Source organism: Lipotes vexillifer, unplaced genomic scaffold (assembly GCF_000442215.2).
Source record: "Lipotes vexillifer unplaced genomic scaffold, Lipotes_vexillifer_v1.1 scaffold90, whole genome shotgun sequence".
Classification (NCBI taxonomy): Eukaryota; Metazoa; Chordata; class Mammalia; order Artiodactyla; family Lipotidae; genus Lipotes; species Lipotes vexillifer.
The window spans coordinates 972,512-988,866 of NW_006782310.1; the positions used below are offsets into that span (position 1 = coordinate 972,512).

The 16,355-nt window shown below is 33.1% G+C and overlaps 1 protein-coding gene across 3 annotated transcripts in view; it reads right to left on the reverse strand.

Annotated features, from left to right (window-relative positions):
• Positions 1 to 16,355, reverse strand: part of TRAPPC8 (trafficking protein particle complex subunit 8) — a 92,270-nt gene that overhangs the window by 63,454 nt on the left and 12,461 nt on the right. For all 3 annotated transcript variants that reach the window (XM_007455161.1, XM_007455162.1, XM_007455163.1), the window contains exons 3-9: positions 12,249 to 12,338; positions 11,261 to 11,435; positions 9,028 to 9,181; positions 6,466 to 6,559; positions 5,575 to 5,831; positions 5,106 to 5,221; positions 4,244 to 4,394 (exon numbers count right to left, since the gene is read on the reverse strand). In XM_007455161.1, the coding sequence (XP_007455223.1) occupies positions 4,244 to 4,394; positions 5,106 to 5,221; positions 5,575 to 5,831; positions 6,466 to 6,559; positions 9,028 to 9,181; positions 11,261 to 11,435; positions 12,249 to 12,338 (1,037 nt within the window). The remainder of the gene's footprint in view (positions 1 to 4,243; positions 4,395 to 5,105; positions 5,222 to 5,574; positions 5,832 to 6,465; positions 6,560 to 9,027; positions 9,182 to 11,260; positions 11,436 to 12,248; positions 12,339 to 16,355) is intronic.

Genomic DNA, 16,355 nt, shown 5'->3' on the forward strand with positions numbered 1-16,355 from the left:
AAGCTCTGAGCTTAGCTGTTGCTCAAGCAGGAGCTTTTTTTTAATCTGTATTTTAAGAAAATATAAAACAAATGACTACACTTCATATCTGTGTGTGGTTGGGGGGCTGGAGGGGGCCTCTCTAGAGACTTATGCTCCCAGCCTTGCACAGTTCTTGGTTTAAGGCAGGCTGCGCTTCCTTCCATGCTCACCTTCATGGCAATTACACTGGTTACAAGTTCCTCTTCCCCACCCCAGTGTTCACATATTGTTTTTGCGTACTTTTTTTATTCCTTGAGATAACCTCCTGCCATGCTAACCTGCCTCACACAAACATTTTATGCTCTGGTTACAAACATACATAGGTTTTACGAGACTCTCCCAGCCCTGTTTTTCTCTAAGGCCTATTATTTTCAGGGCAGCTATTCTAGACTACAAAGATTTTTAGGTATGCATATATTACGCTACAGCAGCTATGCCTTTATTTTCCAGTGTTAAACTGTCTTGTCTCATATAGCTGCTACTAATATGCCTCCATCTAAATGATTTAAATGCAGTATTTATCAGATGCAGATAGAAATGAAAAAGCTTAAGTACCATAAAATCATAGAAAGTTTTTGTCATACTTTTCTAAGATTTTACCAAACTTTCAATTTGCAGATGCATTGTGTATAATTTTGAAATTATAAACTTATAAATGATGAAATAACATTTAAGTGTTTGTGATTTTATATTAGCTCATATTAGATGACTATAAGACCAGAGACTGTCTAGCCAAGGACAATTCACATAATTTTTCAAACACTCTTATTCATAAAGGTAACGTATTTTCAGTTCCTGAAGGTTTTTTAAAAGTTAGCTGACTTTTTAAAATTAAAAATACTAAGAAATAGGGCTTCCCTGGTGGCGCAGTGGTTGAGAATCTGCCTGCCAATGCAGGGAACACGGGTTCGAGCCCTGGTCTGGGAGGATCCCATATGCCGTGGAGCAACTAGGCCCGAGAGCCACAACTACTGAGCCTGCGCATCTGGAGCCTGTGCTGCGCAACGAGAGGCCCGCGACAGTGTGAGGCCCGCACACCGCGATGAAAAGTGGCCCCCGCTTGCCACAACTAGAGATAGCCCTGGCACAAATACGAAGACCCAACACAGCAAAAATAAATAATTAATAAACTCCTACCCCCCACAACAACAACAACAAAATACTAAAAAATACAAAATAGTAATGTAATTTTGCTATTTTAGTTTTACAGTTTAAAATCACCTATTTTATTTTTATAGACATAGTATTAAATGCAAAAGAGATGGCAGTTATTAAATAAGTATCTACATGCTAATTATCAATGAAGTAGAGTTCTTATGTATTTTTATTCTTTCCACAAGCTTAAAGACAAGCTTGCTTGTCTTTAAAAAGATTACGTAGGGGGGCTTCCCTGGTGGCACAGTGGTTGAGAGTCCGCCTGCCGATGCAGGGGACACGGCTTCGTGCCCTGGTCTGGGAAGATCCCACATGCCGCGGAGCGGCTGGGCCCGTGAGCCATGGCCGCTGAGCCTGCGCACCCGGAGCCTGTGCTCCGCAACGGGAGAAGCCCCAATGGTGAGAGACCCGCGTACCGCAAAAAAAAAAAAAAAAAAAAAATTACGTAGGCACGCAGGGTGTGGGGGAGGGAGCTCACGAGGGGCACGGGCCCTCTCCCTCCTCCACGGCTGCTGTTCCTCCTTCTGCGCTGCTTGTGTGCCGGTACAGGGCAGACCTCGTTTGAGAAAAGGCAGCTGAGGAGACTCCAGCGCTCGCCATGGCCAACGAAAGCGGAAGGAAGGGGTCAAGACTAAGAACAACGATCATATAAATTTGAGGGTGGTGGGGCAAGACGGTTCTGAGGTGCAGTTTAAGAGGCATACACCACTTAGTAAACTAATGAAAGCCTATTATGAACAACAGGGGTTGTCAATGAGGCAGATCAGATTCTGATTTGATGGGCAGCCAATCAATGAAACAGACACACCTGCACAGTTGGAAATGGAGGCTGAAGATACAATTGATGTGTTTCAGCAGCAGACAGGAGGTATCTACTAAAAATGGAACCTGCTACTTTACTTCAGAATTCTGTTCCTCCAGACCAAGACTTTCTCAATTAGAAAACTTCAACTTGGTTCCACCACATCCTGACTACTACAATATAGTTTCTCTGCTCTTTCATTTTCCCCTTCCCTATTCCTTTACTGTACATAAAGTAACTGGTGTATGTGCAAAAGCATACTGCATTTTTTTAAACTAAATGGCCAGTGGTATGTTTTGATCGACATCAAATGGAGATGGGATAGCATACTCAGCAAGTTATTTTGCTCTCACTGTTTAACAACAACAACAACAAAAACATAAAAATCCCTGCATACCTTGTTGCAAGGAGAATTTTAATGTTTTTCATTTATCATTGTAAAACCAAGGACAATTTTACCCCTTTTTTGTACATAGCTATTATATGTAGGGCAACCTGTCTTTAAATAGGGATAAATTAAAAGAAATGAATCCTATAGTTTTTCCTTCAACTTAAGCATCTTGTTTAAATAAACTTCTTGTTTAATTAAATAACTATGTAGAAAGTAACAGTGCTAGTTTATACTCTTTTCTAAGCACAGAAAGCAGATTATAAATATATTTATGACAACTTTTCAATTACATTAAAAGGTTATAAGTCAACAAACATAGAAAATTCTTTCTGAAACACCCAGGTTTTATACTGATTACAAAAACTAACATAGCCAATGCTTACTGACAGCTTATTATATATATGATAGTGTGCTAGGCACTTTACAAACCTTATACCTTATCTAACCCTATGCCATTAGGATTCCCATTTTACAGATGAGAAAACTAAGGCTTAGACATGTTCAATAACTTGCCTAAGATGAATTTTATTTGCACTGATATCTCTTTCCTATTTACCAGTCACATAGTAGCTAACTGATAACAGACTATATTGCCTGGCTTTTTCGATGATAATTAAGAAGATACTTAGTTATTTAAGTTAAAAGATGTATCACGGTGAAACCAATAATAGGAATTCTTGGAGAAATACGGTTTTTCTGTAGTTAAATTTGTCATAACCAGCTGAAGGTTAAGTAGATCACTCCAGTTCTTAATGAAATTCTTTGTGAAATGTATTAATCCATTACTGTAGACTATAAAAAATGATTTAATGGTTGATTATTGAAGATCGTGCAGTAACCTGGGGTGATCATTCTGAATGTTCTCACTGTATCCTTAGAAATTGTCGGTTTCTGCGTATACTGATTTGTAATTTCTTGTAGAATGAAATTAGAAAATAACTTAGAATTGGGGCCTATTTTTCTTACAGGATTTTTTCTTAGTACACTTTTATTGATGTATATATATGCAGTATATATAGTTCACATATAGCAAATATAATGTATTTTTATATAATATTATACCATATATATAATACATATTAGATTTTTTGGTATAATATAGACCCCTATGTATATCATTATGTATATTAGTTAAAATATAAACTAGTTAAGAAAACATGATGTTTCAGAGCTGTAGAAAATTTTTTCACGTGAAAATCACATATTTTCATTCAGTTTCTTCAATAAATTTTTGAGCAGACACTGCTGGGTGCTGAGGATACAGAGGTATTCTGAAACAGATATGGTTCATACTGTCATGGAACTTATATAGTCTGTCAGGATAAAGGCTTTAATCATATCTCAGTTTTTAGATAATTAATTCTTTTTTTTAGATAATTAAATTATTTCTGTATTTTATCTTCTATTTTAAAAACTGTTGCAGAAAAATGTTTATTCATCCTAAAAGTGGATTTAACAAGTTTTCCCCCAATGTATGAAAGTCTGTCTCACACCAAAGCACATGTTCTTAACCAAAATATAGTCTTAGATCAGAAGAAAACATTTCAAACAATTTTAAATCATTTTAAGAGATCAAAAAGCATCTTCTAAAAAAAAAATTTTATACTGTGAATACAGTGAAAACTGTAATTCAAATTAAATAGAAAGTACTAATCAGATCTAAGAAACCAACCCTTACATATGACCATGTTTCAATGCACTAGTTTAAGAGAAATTCATCAAGTTATCATAAATGAATTCAAAACCTATAAAGCATTGTATGCTATTTGAGTACAACTTATCCCTAGGTATTTTGCTTGCCATTTCATAAATAAAAATTTCTAAGTCATTTATGGTAGCAGAAGCAAGAAATTATAATACTACAGAATACCAACCAAGGCACCAGCTGCATAAAGCATTGCTTGATCATTAAGAAAATCTTTCTTTGCAGTATGATAGCAACTGTAAGCCAAATCATAATGCTGCACCAAAAAACATAAGTCAGCCATTTTCCTGATTTGAAGCTCTGGAGCTTCTGGTGGATACCTGTAAATACAAATTAAGTTAAGAAAGGAATTTACAATTTATGACCTTTAAACCATTAAATATTATAAAATGTCTAAAAAGATGCCTAACTGTCCAAAACATGAGAAAAACTGATCCTGTTTGATAAGAATTCTACCTCCAAGAGTGTCATTTCTCAAAGATATTCGGAAACAGATAGTTACATCCTTATTTATATAATTTATATCCCTATACTGAGAACTTCTCAACAGGAGGCAAGCATTTTCTCTATTGTCAAATTATGAAGTAAATAAATCATCAATTCCATGTGACTCACCTTTATGTACAGCAGAAAAAAAAAAAGAAAATCTAAAATGGATTTTATTTTCCCCTAAAACAGGATTTTATATTAAACAAAATTTCTAAATATATGCCATGTCTTAGAATTATTAGACCTCAATACTTTAATATAGAGTTATTAATGAATACTTAATCTAACTCCATCTTTTTACAAATAGGAAAACAGACCTAAAATAAAGTGACCCTCCTTATTGTTTATTTTTAGATATCCAAATACTTATAGTTTTTTAATTTAATATAATTTACTTATGGTCACTATTCTTATCTACCCCAGCTTTGACCAATATGAAACTAAGAAACTAAAGAGACAGTCATTTTTTGCAGAACATCATATAGTCAAACACTAATCAGAGTTAAATACAGAAAAACTAAAAACAATAATATTTTACTCACAGCAATCCAGATGTATTTTTTAGCTCATTAATGCTCTTTTCTGGAACTTTACTGCCACTAAACCATTTTTTAGTTGCAGAAAATAGAGATCGACTCAAACCTTTTCTTGATATTAGCTAAGAAAAAAGATTAAACATATTGACAAATATAAGAATTTAGTATTTTTCTTTTACATACAAAAGAAAAAATTCTAAATAACTAAAGTTTTAAGAGTGAGCAAATGTGCATTTTAACAACACTGATTTAAAGAAAACTGTCCAAAATGCTGACGAAATCCCTAGTGAAAATAAATAAGCCTCTTCTAGGATTTAACAGAATTTCATCACTGATAGTAATGTTAATAAACCCTAATATTGGTCTATTTTTAAAACAAAAACTTAAATTCTTTAAATAACTTATACTACTATATTCTCAAGTTTACTATTTACTGAAATTTTTTAAAATACTAGTGCAAATAATTAAATCTTACCTGATCATTTAATTGCCGAATTGTTTTCTCTATATGTGGCAAGAGGCCCCGAAATGTGAACTCTTGTATAAACTGTCGAATTCTATCATGATCAGTAAGGGTTAAACATGCACCATGAATAATTCCAGCATTTGCTTTCTTTGTTTCATGTAATGATGAAGCAGATTTTACATGATCTGGGCCATCAATGTTGTTAGAAGAGTCGCCAGATGGGTCCAATTGAAGCGGGTGAGTTCTAAAGTTGTTTGGTAAGCCATCTACTGAAAAACAGATCTTTCTTTTACTCTCAGAAAACAACAGAAAATTGTGATATTACTACCATATTACTAAAGAAAAGAAAGAATGTTGGAACTGTTTATCTTTCTGTATGCCTTAAGAAATCTAAAACAATAACATTAAAGTTTTCCCCCTAAAATTTTAGGAGCTGGGTTAATACCTGTTACGTGTAATAGAAATTTTTTAATTCATGTAAAGAAATGAAGAAAAATAATGTTAAAATATAAAGAATTATTTTTAAATAGCATAACTAACCAATAAGAAAAATTATAACAAATTTTTAACGCTATCACTGTCTAAACTGTAATTTAAAATACAAAAATAAAGCTCTCAAAATCATGTGAATTGGGGGAATAATTAATGCTACACATAATATCTTCCCTTGCTTTCTAACCAAAAAATTTTTTATGAAGCCTGATATATTACTCTTAAAAAACAAATTTTTAAATGTCAAAAAACATCAAACTCAAATAACTCAATAAAATCTTCAGAGGAAAAGCTAACCTGTCCATTATCTTTTTCATCATGAAAATTCCCCCATCTTTTACGTATAAAGATTTAACAACAGTGCATATTTTCAATCAAAAGAGAAACTTAGAGAAAGTATATCAAGACCTTTGACTTCGTTATCTAATCCATCCAATGAAAGCAAGTTACTATCAGAATTCTTATTTGAAGTTATAGTACAAGGGCCATCTTCATATGATTCCTATCAAAATAAAAGTTAAACAGCATTAATGTTTATATTTAATCATGTTTAAGATACCATCAAATTCATCAACAACTATGGTAAATCTCATTTTTTTTTGCTACAGCAACTCTTTTCTTCCAATCCTCCAAATTCTTAACTTCTTCCATGTATCATATTCTATCACTTCAATCCACACCTACTATATTTTTAAATTCTGTTTCACATGCAACCTACTATCCTAATTCTTCTGAATTCGAGTTAGTTCTCAGTTTTTCTGTTTATATGTGATATGCACATGCTTATATGAATACCTGTATATATATCTATGTAGAATAATGGTAAGACAGATAGACTACTAGAGTCAAGCAGAGGTAAAAAAAGAAGGATGGGGCCTCCCTGGTGGCGCAGTGGTTGAGAGTCCGCCTGCCGATGCAGGGGATACGGGTTCGTGCCCCGGTCTGGGAGGATCCCACATGCCGCGTAGCGGCTGGGCCTGTGAGCCGTGGCCGCTGAGCTTGCGCGTCCGGCAACGGGAAAGGCCACGATAGTGAGAGGCCCACATATCGCAAAAAAAAAAAAAAAAAAAAAAGAAGGATGGTATGGAATCTGCTGGATCACAGATGCAGCGTTAATAGGTTGGAGTGCATTCTGGATACACAGAAGTGTTTTGGAAAAATATCCAAAGCAATGTTTACTTGTAAAAAGGGCACTGATTTCAGCCAACAAAAAAAACTTTAAAAATACCCAGACTACTGCATGAGACCACTAATACTATGAGGTATTATTCTGAGTGCCAGATTTCGAGAAAAATATATAAACTAGAACTTAATAAGAGGAACGTGATCAGGACAAGAAACAGTCTAAAAACAACATTTAAGAAAGAGTTGAAAAAACAGTATATTTAGCCTAGAAAAATATTTTAAAAGACATGAGAGCTATCTTCTATAATTTGAAAGTTGTCTTAATGGAAAACTGATATGGTCCCTATAGGATTGAGTACAAGCAAAGGGAGAAAAATTCTGGTTGATCCTCAAGCTGCTCAGACATGGAACAGGTCACCTGAGAAGACAATGAGTACTTTTACTAGATGAGGTCATTTATAGGTTTAAAGGAAATTAAAGCATTAGAACAGGGGTTGGATTTGACAACCTTTAAACTATCCTTCAATCCTGGGCTTATAGGATTCTAAGCTGTAGAATTTCTATAGCTCTGTCTTCTATTTAAAGTTCTCCAACTGGATAATCTGACTTATTATGTTCCCTTTCCCAACCTAAGATGGCTGGATTCTAAATTGAATATTTCAATACTATTCCTATTCTGAGTGTGGCCCTGAAACACCATTTAAAGCTCCTTCACATCCAACTGGTTCTTTTCTCTCAGACACCTTTCCCCAGCATTATCTTAAAGAAGGTCAACAATTATCTCAATATTAAAGTGAGTAAAACTGGATTAAAAATTCCATATATAAGAAAGAAAAGTAAGGCAAATAGAGTATTGAACAATATTTATATTAGAACATCAAAAACTACAAGAACTTTCTAATTCATATTTCTTAAAATAATATCACATCAAGTACGTAATGTAGTTTAACTGTACAAAATATATTTTCCATTTACTTAAGAAATCCTCTTTCTAAACAAAAAACAGTGAACTCTTGATTATCTGAACTAAGCATAGGAACTTGGCATTTGACCACTACCAAGTAGCATAAAGTTCTACCTTAAAAGTTGGACAGAATGTGAAACCTTACACCCACATGCATTAGCCAACAGACAACAATTAACATTAGTCTAGAACTCTATATTAGAAGAGTTGATTAGGAAGAAACAAAACTTCCTGGAAATTCAAAAGAAGAGAAAATCAGAGGAAAGTTAGGGAAAAAAGCCCACCCACCTAAAAAGTATGAGCTCCAAAAGGTGGCCATAAGAACAGCATGTTGAAAATGAAGGAAGGCAACCCCAGAGCATGTGGATAATAAAGAATTGACTGTAAGCATTCATAATGAATTAAATGTACAAGCCAAAAATTCTATTCTCTACATGTTTAGTCAATCTAATTCAATTCTTAATGTATAATTCACTTTTCATCATTTTTTTTCTCTCTTTTTTTTTTTTGGCTGGGCCACACGTCATGCAGGATGGGATCTTAGTTCCCAGAGCAGGGATCAAACCCACGCCCCCTGCAGTGGAAGCGTGGAGTTTTTACCACTGGACTGCCAGAGAAGTCCCTACTTTTCATCTTTTAAGAAAACAATCAATTAACACTGATATTATATACCTGAAAGGTATACACATAAGGGATTACTGCAGTTAGTTAAAAACAGCTTCTGAACTACTGACTTAAGAGCTCACATACTGATGGATCAAAACTAGCCAGATTCCACAAAATAACTATTAGTAATTCTACAAATTCTACAGTGATACCATTAGCCATAAAACTGAAATACAGCTTTTGTAGTTTGCTTCATTGTTGTTTTTTACATATACCTGGTTTTGAATACTATTTTTCTGGAGATACTGACTCCAAGGATCTGGTATCTGTTCATCTGACGCTCGATTAGGTGTTCGAGAATTAATTTTAAGTAAATAGCAACCCTGAGTTCCATATTTCTGTTTCATTTCTTCATAAACTGATTCAGCTCTAAAATAAAAAATGAAAAAGTTTGTAGCCAATGGGGAGCAGACCTTAGGCAATAACAGATATTAAAATAATACAAAAACCATGAAAAAATAGTCCCCCAAAAAGAACAAAAAGTTAGAGGTAGAATAGTTAAAAAAACTAAAAGTTCATGATCCTAACTGAAATTTAGCTAGCTTGGTTATCACCTTAAAGCACAGTTACCAAAGTATGCGTCATGGAATAAAATTTTGCAAGATACTTTTATGTTAGTCAAACAGAAACTTTTGGTGGTCAGACTAGTTTGGGGAACTACAGTAAGCAAGCCAACCAGTTTCTTTTGCAGCAGACCACCTCAGAGCCTTCCATTTGCTAATAGGTACTGGTGAATTTCCAAAGAGTGGCTTCAAACTTATAGATCAGAAACTCTTTCAACTATGTGAACTAGTCTTCAGGAAATAAAACTTTGCGAAATTCTGTCTTAGAGAACAGACATTTATCAAAAAATGTAAGTGCTAACATAAAAAAGTATAGCACCCCCCAAAAAATCATCTTTCACTGCTAGAGTTTACCCTTCCCTTAGCTGCCTCCAAAGGGACACAGTTCAGAGGAGGAAAAAAGAGAAAACGCAAGAAAAGCAGCCAAAATATTTATTATATAAAAATCCACCCTTTTTCTTGCAAAATTTGTAATAGCTGGATCCAATGAGCTAATCTCAGATACAACAAAAACCACTTGATTTCCTTACTTTTACTTAACTAGACTTGCTAGTTAGTGGGAGACAAGATACTTCAAATGATAAGTCAGCCTAAGAATCAAACAGTACATTCTGATGGAAAATGAAATTTTGGTACATAGAGCTAACCTAATTTAAATAGCTTTTTTTTTTTTAACCAAAAAGCACATGGATAATCCTATATCACATTCAAATGCAGAAGCTAATACTATACAAATAACAAGCCTAACAAATAATTAAATCATATTACACACTATAAAATGAAAGCTGAATAAATAAAATAGTTATAAATTTGTATAAACACAGATATAAGTATATGTGTATGTATATACACTCAAGTACAAAAAACTAAACATCTACTTGCTTTACCAATGACACTGCTAAGCATAAGAACCACTGATCTAATACTGCAATTATCACTTAAATATCCTAGTTATAACCATCCAATGTGGAAGATATATACCATATTCAAATGATAGAAACTAATTTTAATAGCCAGTTCAAATTATTTCTATTTATATAGTACACTTTATCCAATAGGCTACAGATTGTTTATGATGTCAAAAAAATCCTAAAGATTAGTAACCCTCAGAACAATTCTGTGGTCTTAGAGAGGAAAATTTATTTTAAAACGATGGATTGTGCTCATAACAAGGGCAAGAAATAATTATTTAATTGCATATCCTAAACAGCATTGACATATCAGAGTAACAATTTGAAACAACAGATTAATTTGATCCACATCTTGAACCAAAATTCAAAATAAACTGCAAAGCCACAAAAGTAAAATTGTTTTAATATGATCTTATTTTTCAAGAACTCATCTTTAAAGATATCTATTCTCTTATCCCAAAGATAAAAGGACTATGGCAAATCACTAATAATGAACATTAAAGGGAACATAAGAAAGAAGTGCTTGGATGTTTCTCAGACTGTGAAAAACATCAAGGCTAAAAATATAAAATGATGAGAAAGTGAAGAGTGAAAAAAGCAGTGCCTATAAGCCAGGAAGTGAAAAGTCAGAGGAAAACTGGAAAAGAGAAAAGAGAAAAAATGAGAAATAATATTATACAAAGTAAGAAATAACAGTGAAGACCTATAGGTATAAAATGGCAAGCACTTGTGAACAAAGATTACAATAATAGAGACATACATTGAAAGAAAATTTTGGGTAAGCATATGAAATCTAACATAAAATGATGTAGCTGTTGAATATAACTCCAAATAAGAGATATAGTTAAATGTTTTATTAATTAATTTTTACTTTCTTGAATGAAAAATATATCAAAAACTTAAGCCATGTCCAAATTAACATTAACTCATTTAACAGGAAATTACTTAAAATTTAAAAAATAAAAAAAGCTTACCTCTGTTCATCTCCTGCACTTACATCATGTAAAAGTACATAATATTTAAGTGTATTTGGTATAAACCACTTGGGGTAGGAATAATCATTGTTGTGCTGAATTCGATGCTGTTCTTGTGACAACTTTGAAAACTGTTCCATAGGTTCAGCTTCACTAGACGATGTCACCAACATACCTTGTAAATCATATTAAGGTAATTACCACTTATCACTTAATAATAAATATCCTATTAATATAAACTTTAGGGAGATATTTTTTGAGCTAAAAAGAATCTGATTTTACAGGTTTTCCTGCAAGCATAAAACACTGATAATTTCTTCAACATTTCTAAGTAATTCAAGGTTCTAAATAGTAAAGCTATTCTGTTGGTAGTTTTTTAGATCATTTATATATGTAATAAGGAAATCCATGAAAAAATGGACAATATGAAAATTGTGCAACTATCAACATAATGAAAAATTCTGCTGAATCTTACTTCTCTCCATTCCATCTCACTGTGATCTCATATTCTATCCCATCTCAACTTTTCACTGTAACTGCATTAAGAAAATGAAAGTCATAACTGTCAAAGTAGGTTAATAGCTATAAAACAGATTACTAAAAAAAAATGGATAACTTTTTAAATATGAGCTTTTGCATAAGCAATTAATTTTGAGGCAATCAGCAAAAGCAGTTAACACCGACAGTTTACATTTTTTCTTTCTAAAATAGCTTAAAAACATATTAAGCATGAAATTTTCAAGTTGGGTGATAAAGAAAAATAACCAAGCCCTTAGTATTCTTATTTTTTAATCAAAAATTAGTTACACCAGTCTTGTATCTAGGATGCCATTTAACAAAGAAAGCAATAAAACCTGTAGCATCATCAATAAAAAATAATTTCTCCATCTCTATATCCTCTCAACAATTTTGCCTTCATATAACTCTTTCTGAGATTAATAACTTCCAAAACATTTGATTTTAAGAGAACATAAAAGTCAAAGGATACATGCTAAATAGTGGTTCAGAAATTCATGATCTGATGCTGGCATCGATTGAAGAAAGTTCTCTCTATAAGATTCAAACCATGGAGTAGTAGCTAAAATTAACAATGAATAAACCAGTTAAAATTCCTCAGTAGAATCAGTTTACAACAGACAAAATTTCAAGTCCATTTTCCTAAAAGGTATGAAACATCATTTCTAGCAATACACAAGCATTTTCCACTTTTGCTTTAAGATACATATGTGATGTATGTGTATAAGCCATACACACACTGCCATTTATACATGGCAGTATATATACTTGCAAAAATAAAACTGACGTATTCCTAAACCTACCCAATGATCCCACAGCTTACTTATTAATGCTTTCAATGTTACCTACATGAATAATCAGATTTTAGAACTGAAGTTTTGTATCCCTGCCACTAGTCATGTTGTCATAAGTAGCTCCTTTTCATAAATGGTATTATTTCCGAACAGTGGTCCTCAACCAAGAGTGAGCGTGACCCCCAGGAAACATCTGGCAATGTCAGGAGATACTCTGAGCTGTCACAACTAGGGATAGGGAGGGGGTGCTACTGGCATCTAGGGAAATAGGTCAGGAATGATGGAATGATGCAGTACAGCCTACAATGAGGAGAACAAGACAGCACCACCCGACCCCAGCAAACAATTATTTGTTCAAAATGTCAACAGTGGTGAGGCTGACAAACCCTACTTTATAATTTGATTACTTGAGTATGATAGCAACTAAGGCTCTTCAAATGGAATTTCAAAGCATACTTACCTTATAATCAAATACAAAGATGTGTGTTTTCACTTTTTGTATACACGTATATGATGTGATTCTTAAAATTTCAAATCTCTCTTGCTCCATGCTAAGCATTTTACATTAAAACTATTCTAATGTTAAAAATTTGAATTTAGTTAAACTTAGTCATTTCATTAGGTTTAAGCAGATTATCTAAATCACAGTTTTACTAAAAGGATACTCCATTTCTATTTACTTATGCTGACTATAAAACCTTGTGTACTTTTTTGTCTTATTCTTAGAATCACTGAAAACACAGCAAGTATATTTTCTGTTTACATTATAATACTACATTAAACGACTGGGGAGGTTGAAGAAAAAAAGCTATTCATTTTGACCGAATAGCATATCCAACCTGGTGCCATATATACAAAAAAACTTTAATTGCAAGAAATGCCTATGAGAATAATCCACATATTGTTTAGGAGGGCTATTACAAAAATCTCATGTTCATTGCTATAAAAGAGGAAAAACATTCCCAGAAACAGTACACTATATATGAAAAGTGGCAAAAATCGGAGAATGAATGACAAGGATTAGTCTGTTAAAACAGGAAAGCAATTTTCTTACCAACCAGTAAATATATCTTCTCTCCCAAATGAATCAAAAGTAGTCTCTATCTTGAAAATTAGTATTAATTTTCATTTAATCCAATGCCAAGAAAATATAAAGATTAGATAATGAAAATTTTGGTTAAAGAAGAAGGAATCTCCATAGATGGGGGAAATGACTTTATCAGCTTTGATTATTTTTCTGTTTGTTGCTTCAATGATGCAACATTAACAAATTATTAACAAATTAACAAATAACAGTAAGTTGTAGACATATGTAGACACATGAAGACATATGTAGACATATAAAATGTAGACATATGAAAAGGGGTTTGTTTCACGGTGTGCTGGGGAGTTCTGAATAAACAAATTAGGTCTTCCAAAACAGCTATCCATTGCAACACTATCTGGAATAAAAGACTAGAAAACCTACATGTCCATCGGAGGGGACATTAAATGGAGGCACTATGCAGCTTTAAGGGAAAGGGGAAAATCTCTATATATTACTATGAAGTGCTCCCAGGATACATTAAGTGAAAAAAGACAACAGCAGAAAAGTATACATTTTTGTGAAAGGGAAGAAGATACAGAAAGCCACACATGTATTAGCTTATATTGTCAAAGAGAAATAACAGAAGGATAAATGCCACCAACAAATGCCATCATGTGTCAGAGAAAGAAGAAAGAACAGATAAGAAAGGTGAAGGGCCTGAACAGAAGCTAGACCTCTGCAAATGTACCTTGTTTCACAGTTTTGACTTTGGAACAATATAAATGTCTACATAACTAAAATTAAAAAGAAAAATAGCAAGTACACACATGTAGGAGTTCTTAAACGGAAAAAATACTTTCTAAATACTGGTGCAAGAAAACACTCGGTACTCAACAAAGAATATAAGGAGCACAGGAAAATCTTCTAAATGTATATGGCAGAAGTGGGTTTTATCCTTCAGGTAGGTCACATTCAGGTTGATGAGGTAAGTTTTTCCCTCAGCCACATGTTTCCTTGAAGGGCTAGAAGTCTCCCTTTATTTTTCTTACATGTCAATAAGTCTAGGGCATCCTTCTTTTTTGCTTTTTCTAGTGACATTTTTGAAGAAAGTAGAAAAAAAATAGTTTATTAATTTTTTTAGTATTAACAAAAGACTAACATTTAGTGACAATTCTCTTCCCTTAAAAATTCTCTTGTACTTATTTTGGGATGAAATCGGTATTTGTTCATAATCCTTTCCATCTCTACGTGTTCTTTGGTTGGAATTGAAACAGCAACCATGTTATCCTACCAGTTCAAGTTTCTCTATGCAGAATGTACTTTTCCCTTGGTAAGAAGGGTAAGGAAAGCAGCTAAGAGCTGAAAAACAACATAATGCTCTATATCCTCCACTCACACTCATAAAATGCAGCCCTCTCTCTCTCCCCATTTCTTTGTTCCCTTCTTAGTGCCAGTAGCTTCGGACACAGAGTTACTACTGTTCCAATACATATCTAACAAGGGCTGCCAGCAGTGAGCTAGACCTAGAGCAACTCTGGTTCTCTTTCTACTGAAACCAAATACTATCATTAGAAATCCCAAATCTGCCAGTGAAAAAGACTGACTACCCTAAACATAAATGACACCTGTAAATCACATATTTTCCCTTTCTAATCATTCACAAAAGTTGAAAGTACCAGAAAACCACCATTCAGACTAAACAAAATAGCACTAAGAAATATTACAAATTCCACACAATGTTGTCACTTAAGATTATAACTTTAGATAAACAGTAGTACCAAAACTTAGTATATTTCAGAATGAAAATATTCAAGTAAGGAAAAGAAATCAGATAATTAGATGCTGTATAATTATTTAATTCTTTAAAATACAGTTTCAAGGTCAAAAATACTTGACAACACAGTGATTATCAGAATATATGGTTTAATTCAGAGTATCTTAGACTACAAAAGCACCAACAAACTAAAACCAGAACTCATATAAAATTTATGAGCATTTTGCAAATCAAATAATCTTAAATAATATGAAGAGCTAAGAAATACTAACCTTGTATTTTAACAACAACCTTGAGAACTATCCTTGAAGAGAATATTTCTAATCAAGTGTTTTCAGAAAAATCAGCAAAAATCAAAGCATTCTAAAGAGATGAGAGTCATGATTACTTACGCCCTATTATTAAATTTCTCACACACGACAGGAGAAGACTTTTTAAAACAGGTTGTCCTTTATTGAAACTATATTCCTTTTAACCCTCAGTGTATCAGGAAAAATAGTCACTGCATTTACTATCTGGATCTAACTGACCCTTGATATTTTATTGTATTTTTAATTCATTTTACAAATTATTTACAGAATTAAGAGTAAAACCATAACAAACCTTTTAATAAATTTTAGTAAAGCAAACTCAAATTGTATTCCATATATTCCCCATTTTAAAGATACATGCCTCAGTTAGGCAACGTTTTTTGAATGCAACTTACTGTTCATCAACTATCATGCACAAACCTAGAACACATCCATCATGTAAATACCAATTCCAGATTCAAACACATCTCTAACAACTTCTAGTTTATCATTACTTCTGGTTCTTCTTGCACTTGCATAGTCAAGGTGCAATATTTTGGAAAAATGTGATGGCTCATATTCGCTGAAAAGAAAAAGGTCATTCTATTTGCTCCATCACTGCAAAACGTTTTCATTCTTTAGACTTCTAAACAGCAAACAGAACGATCAAGCTAATAAATTTTTTACTTCTACA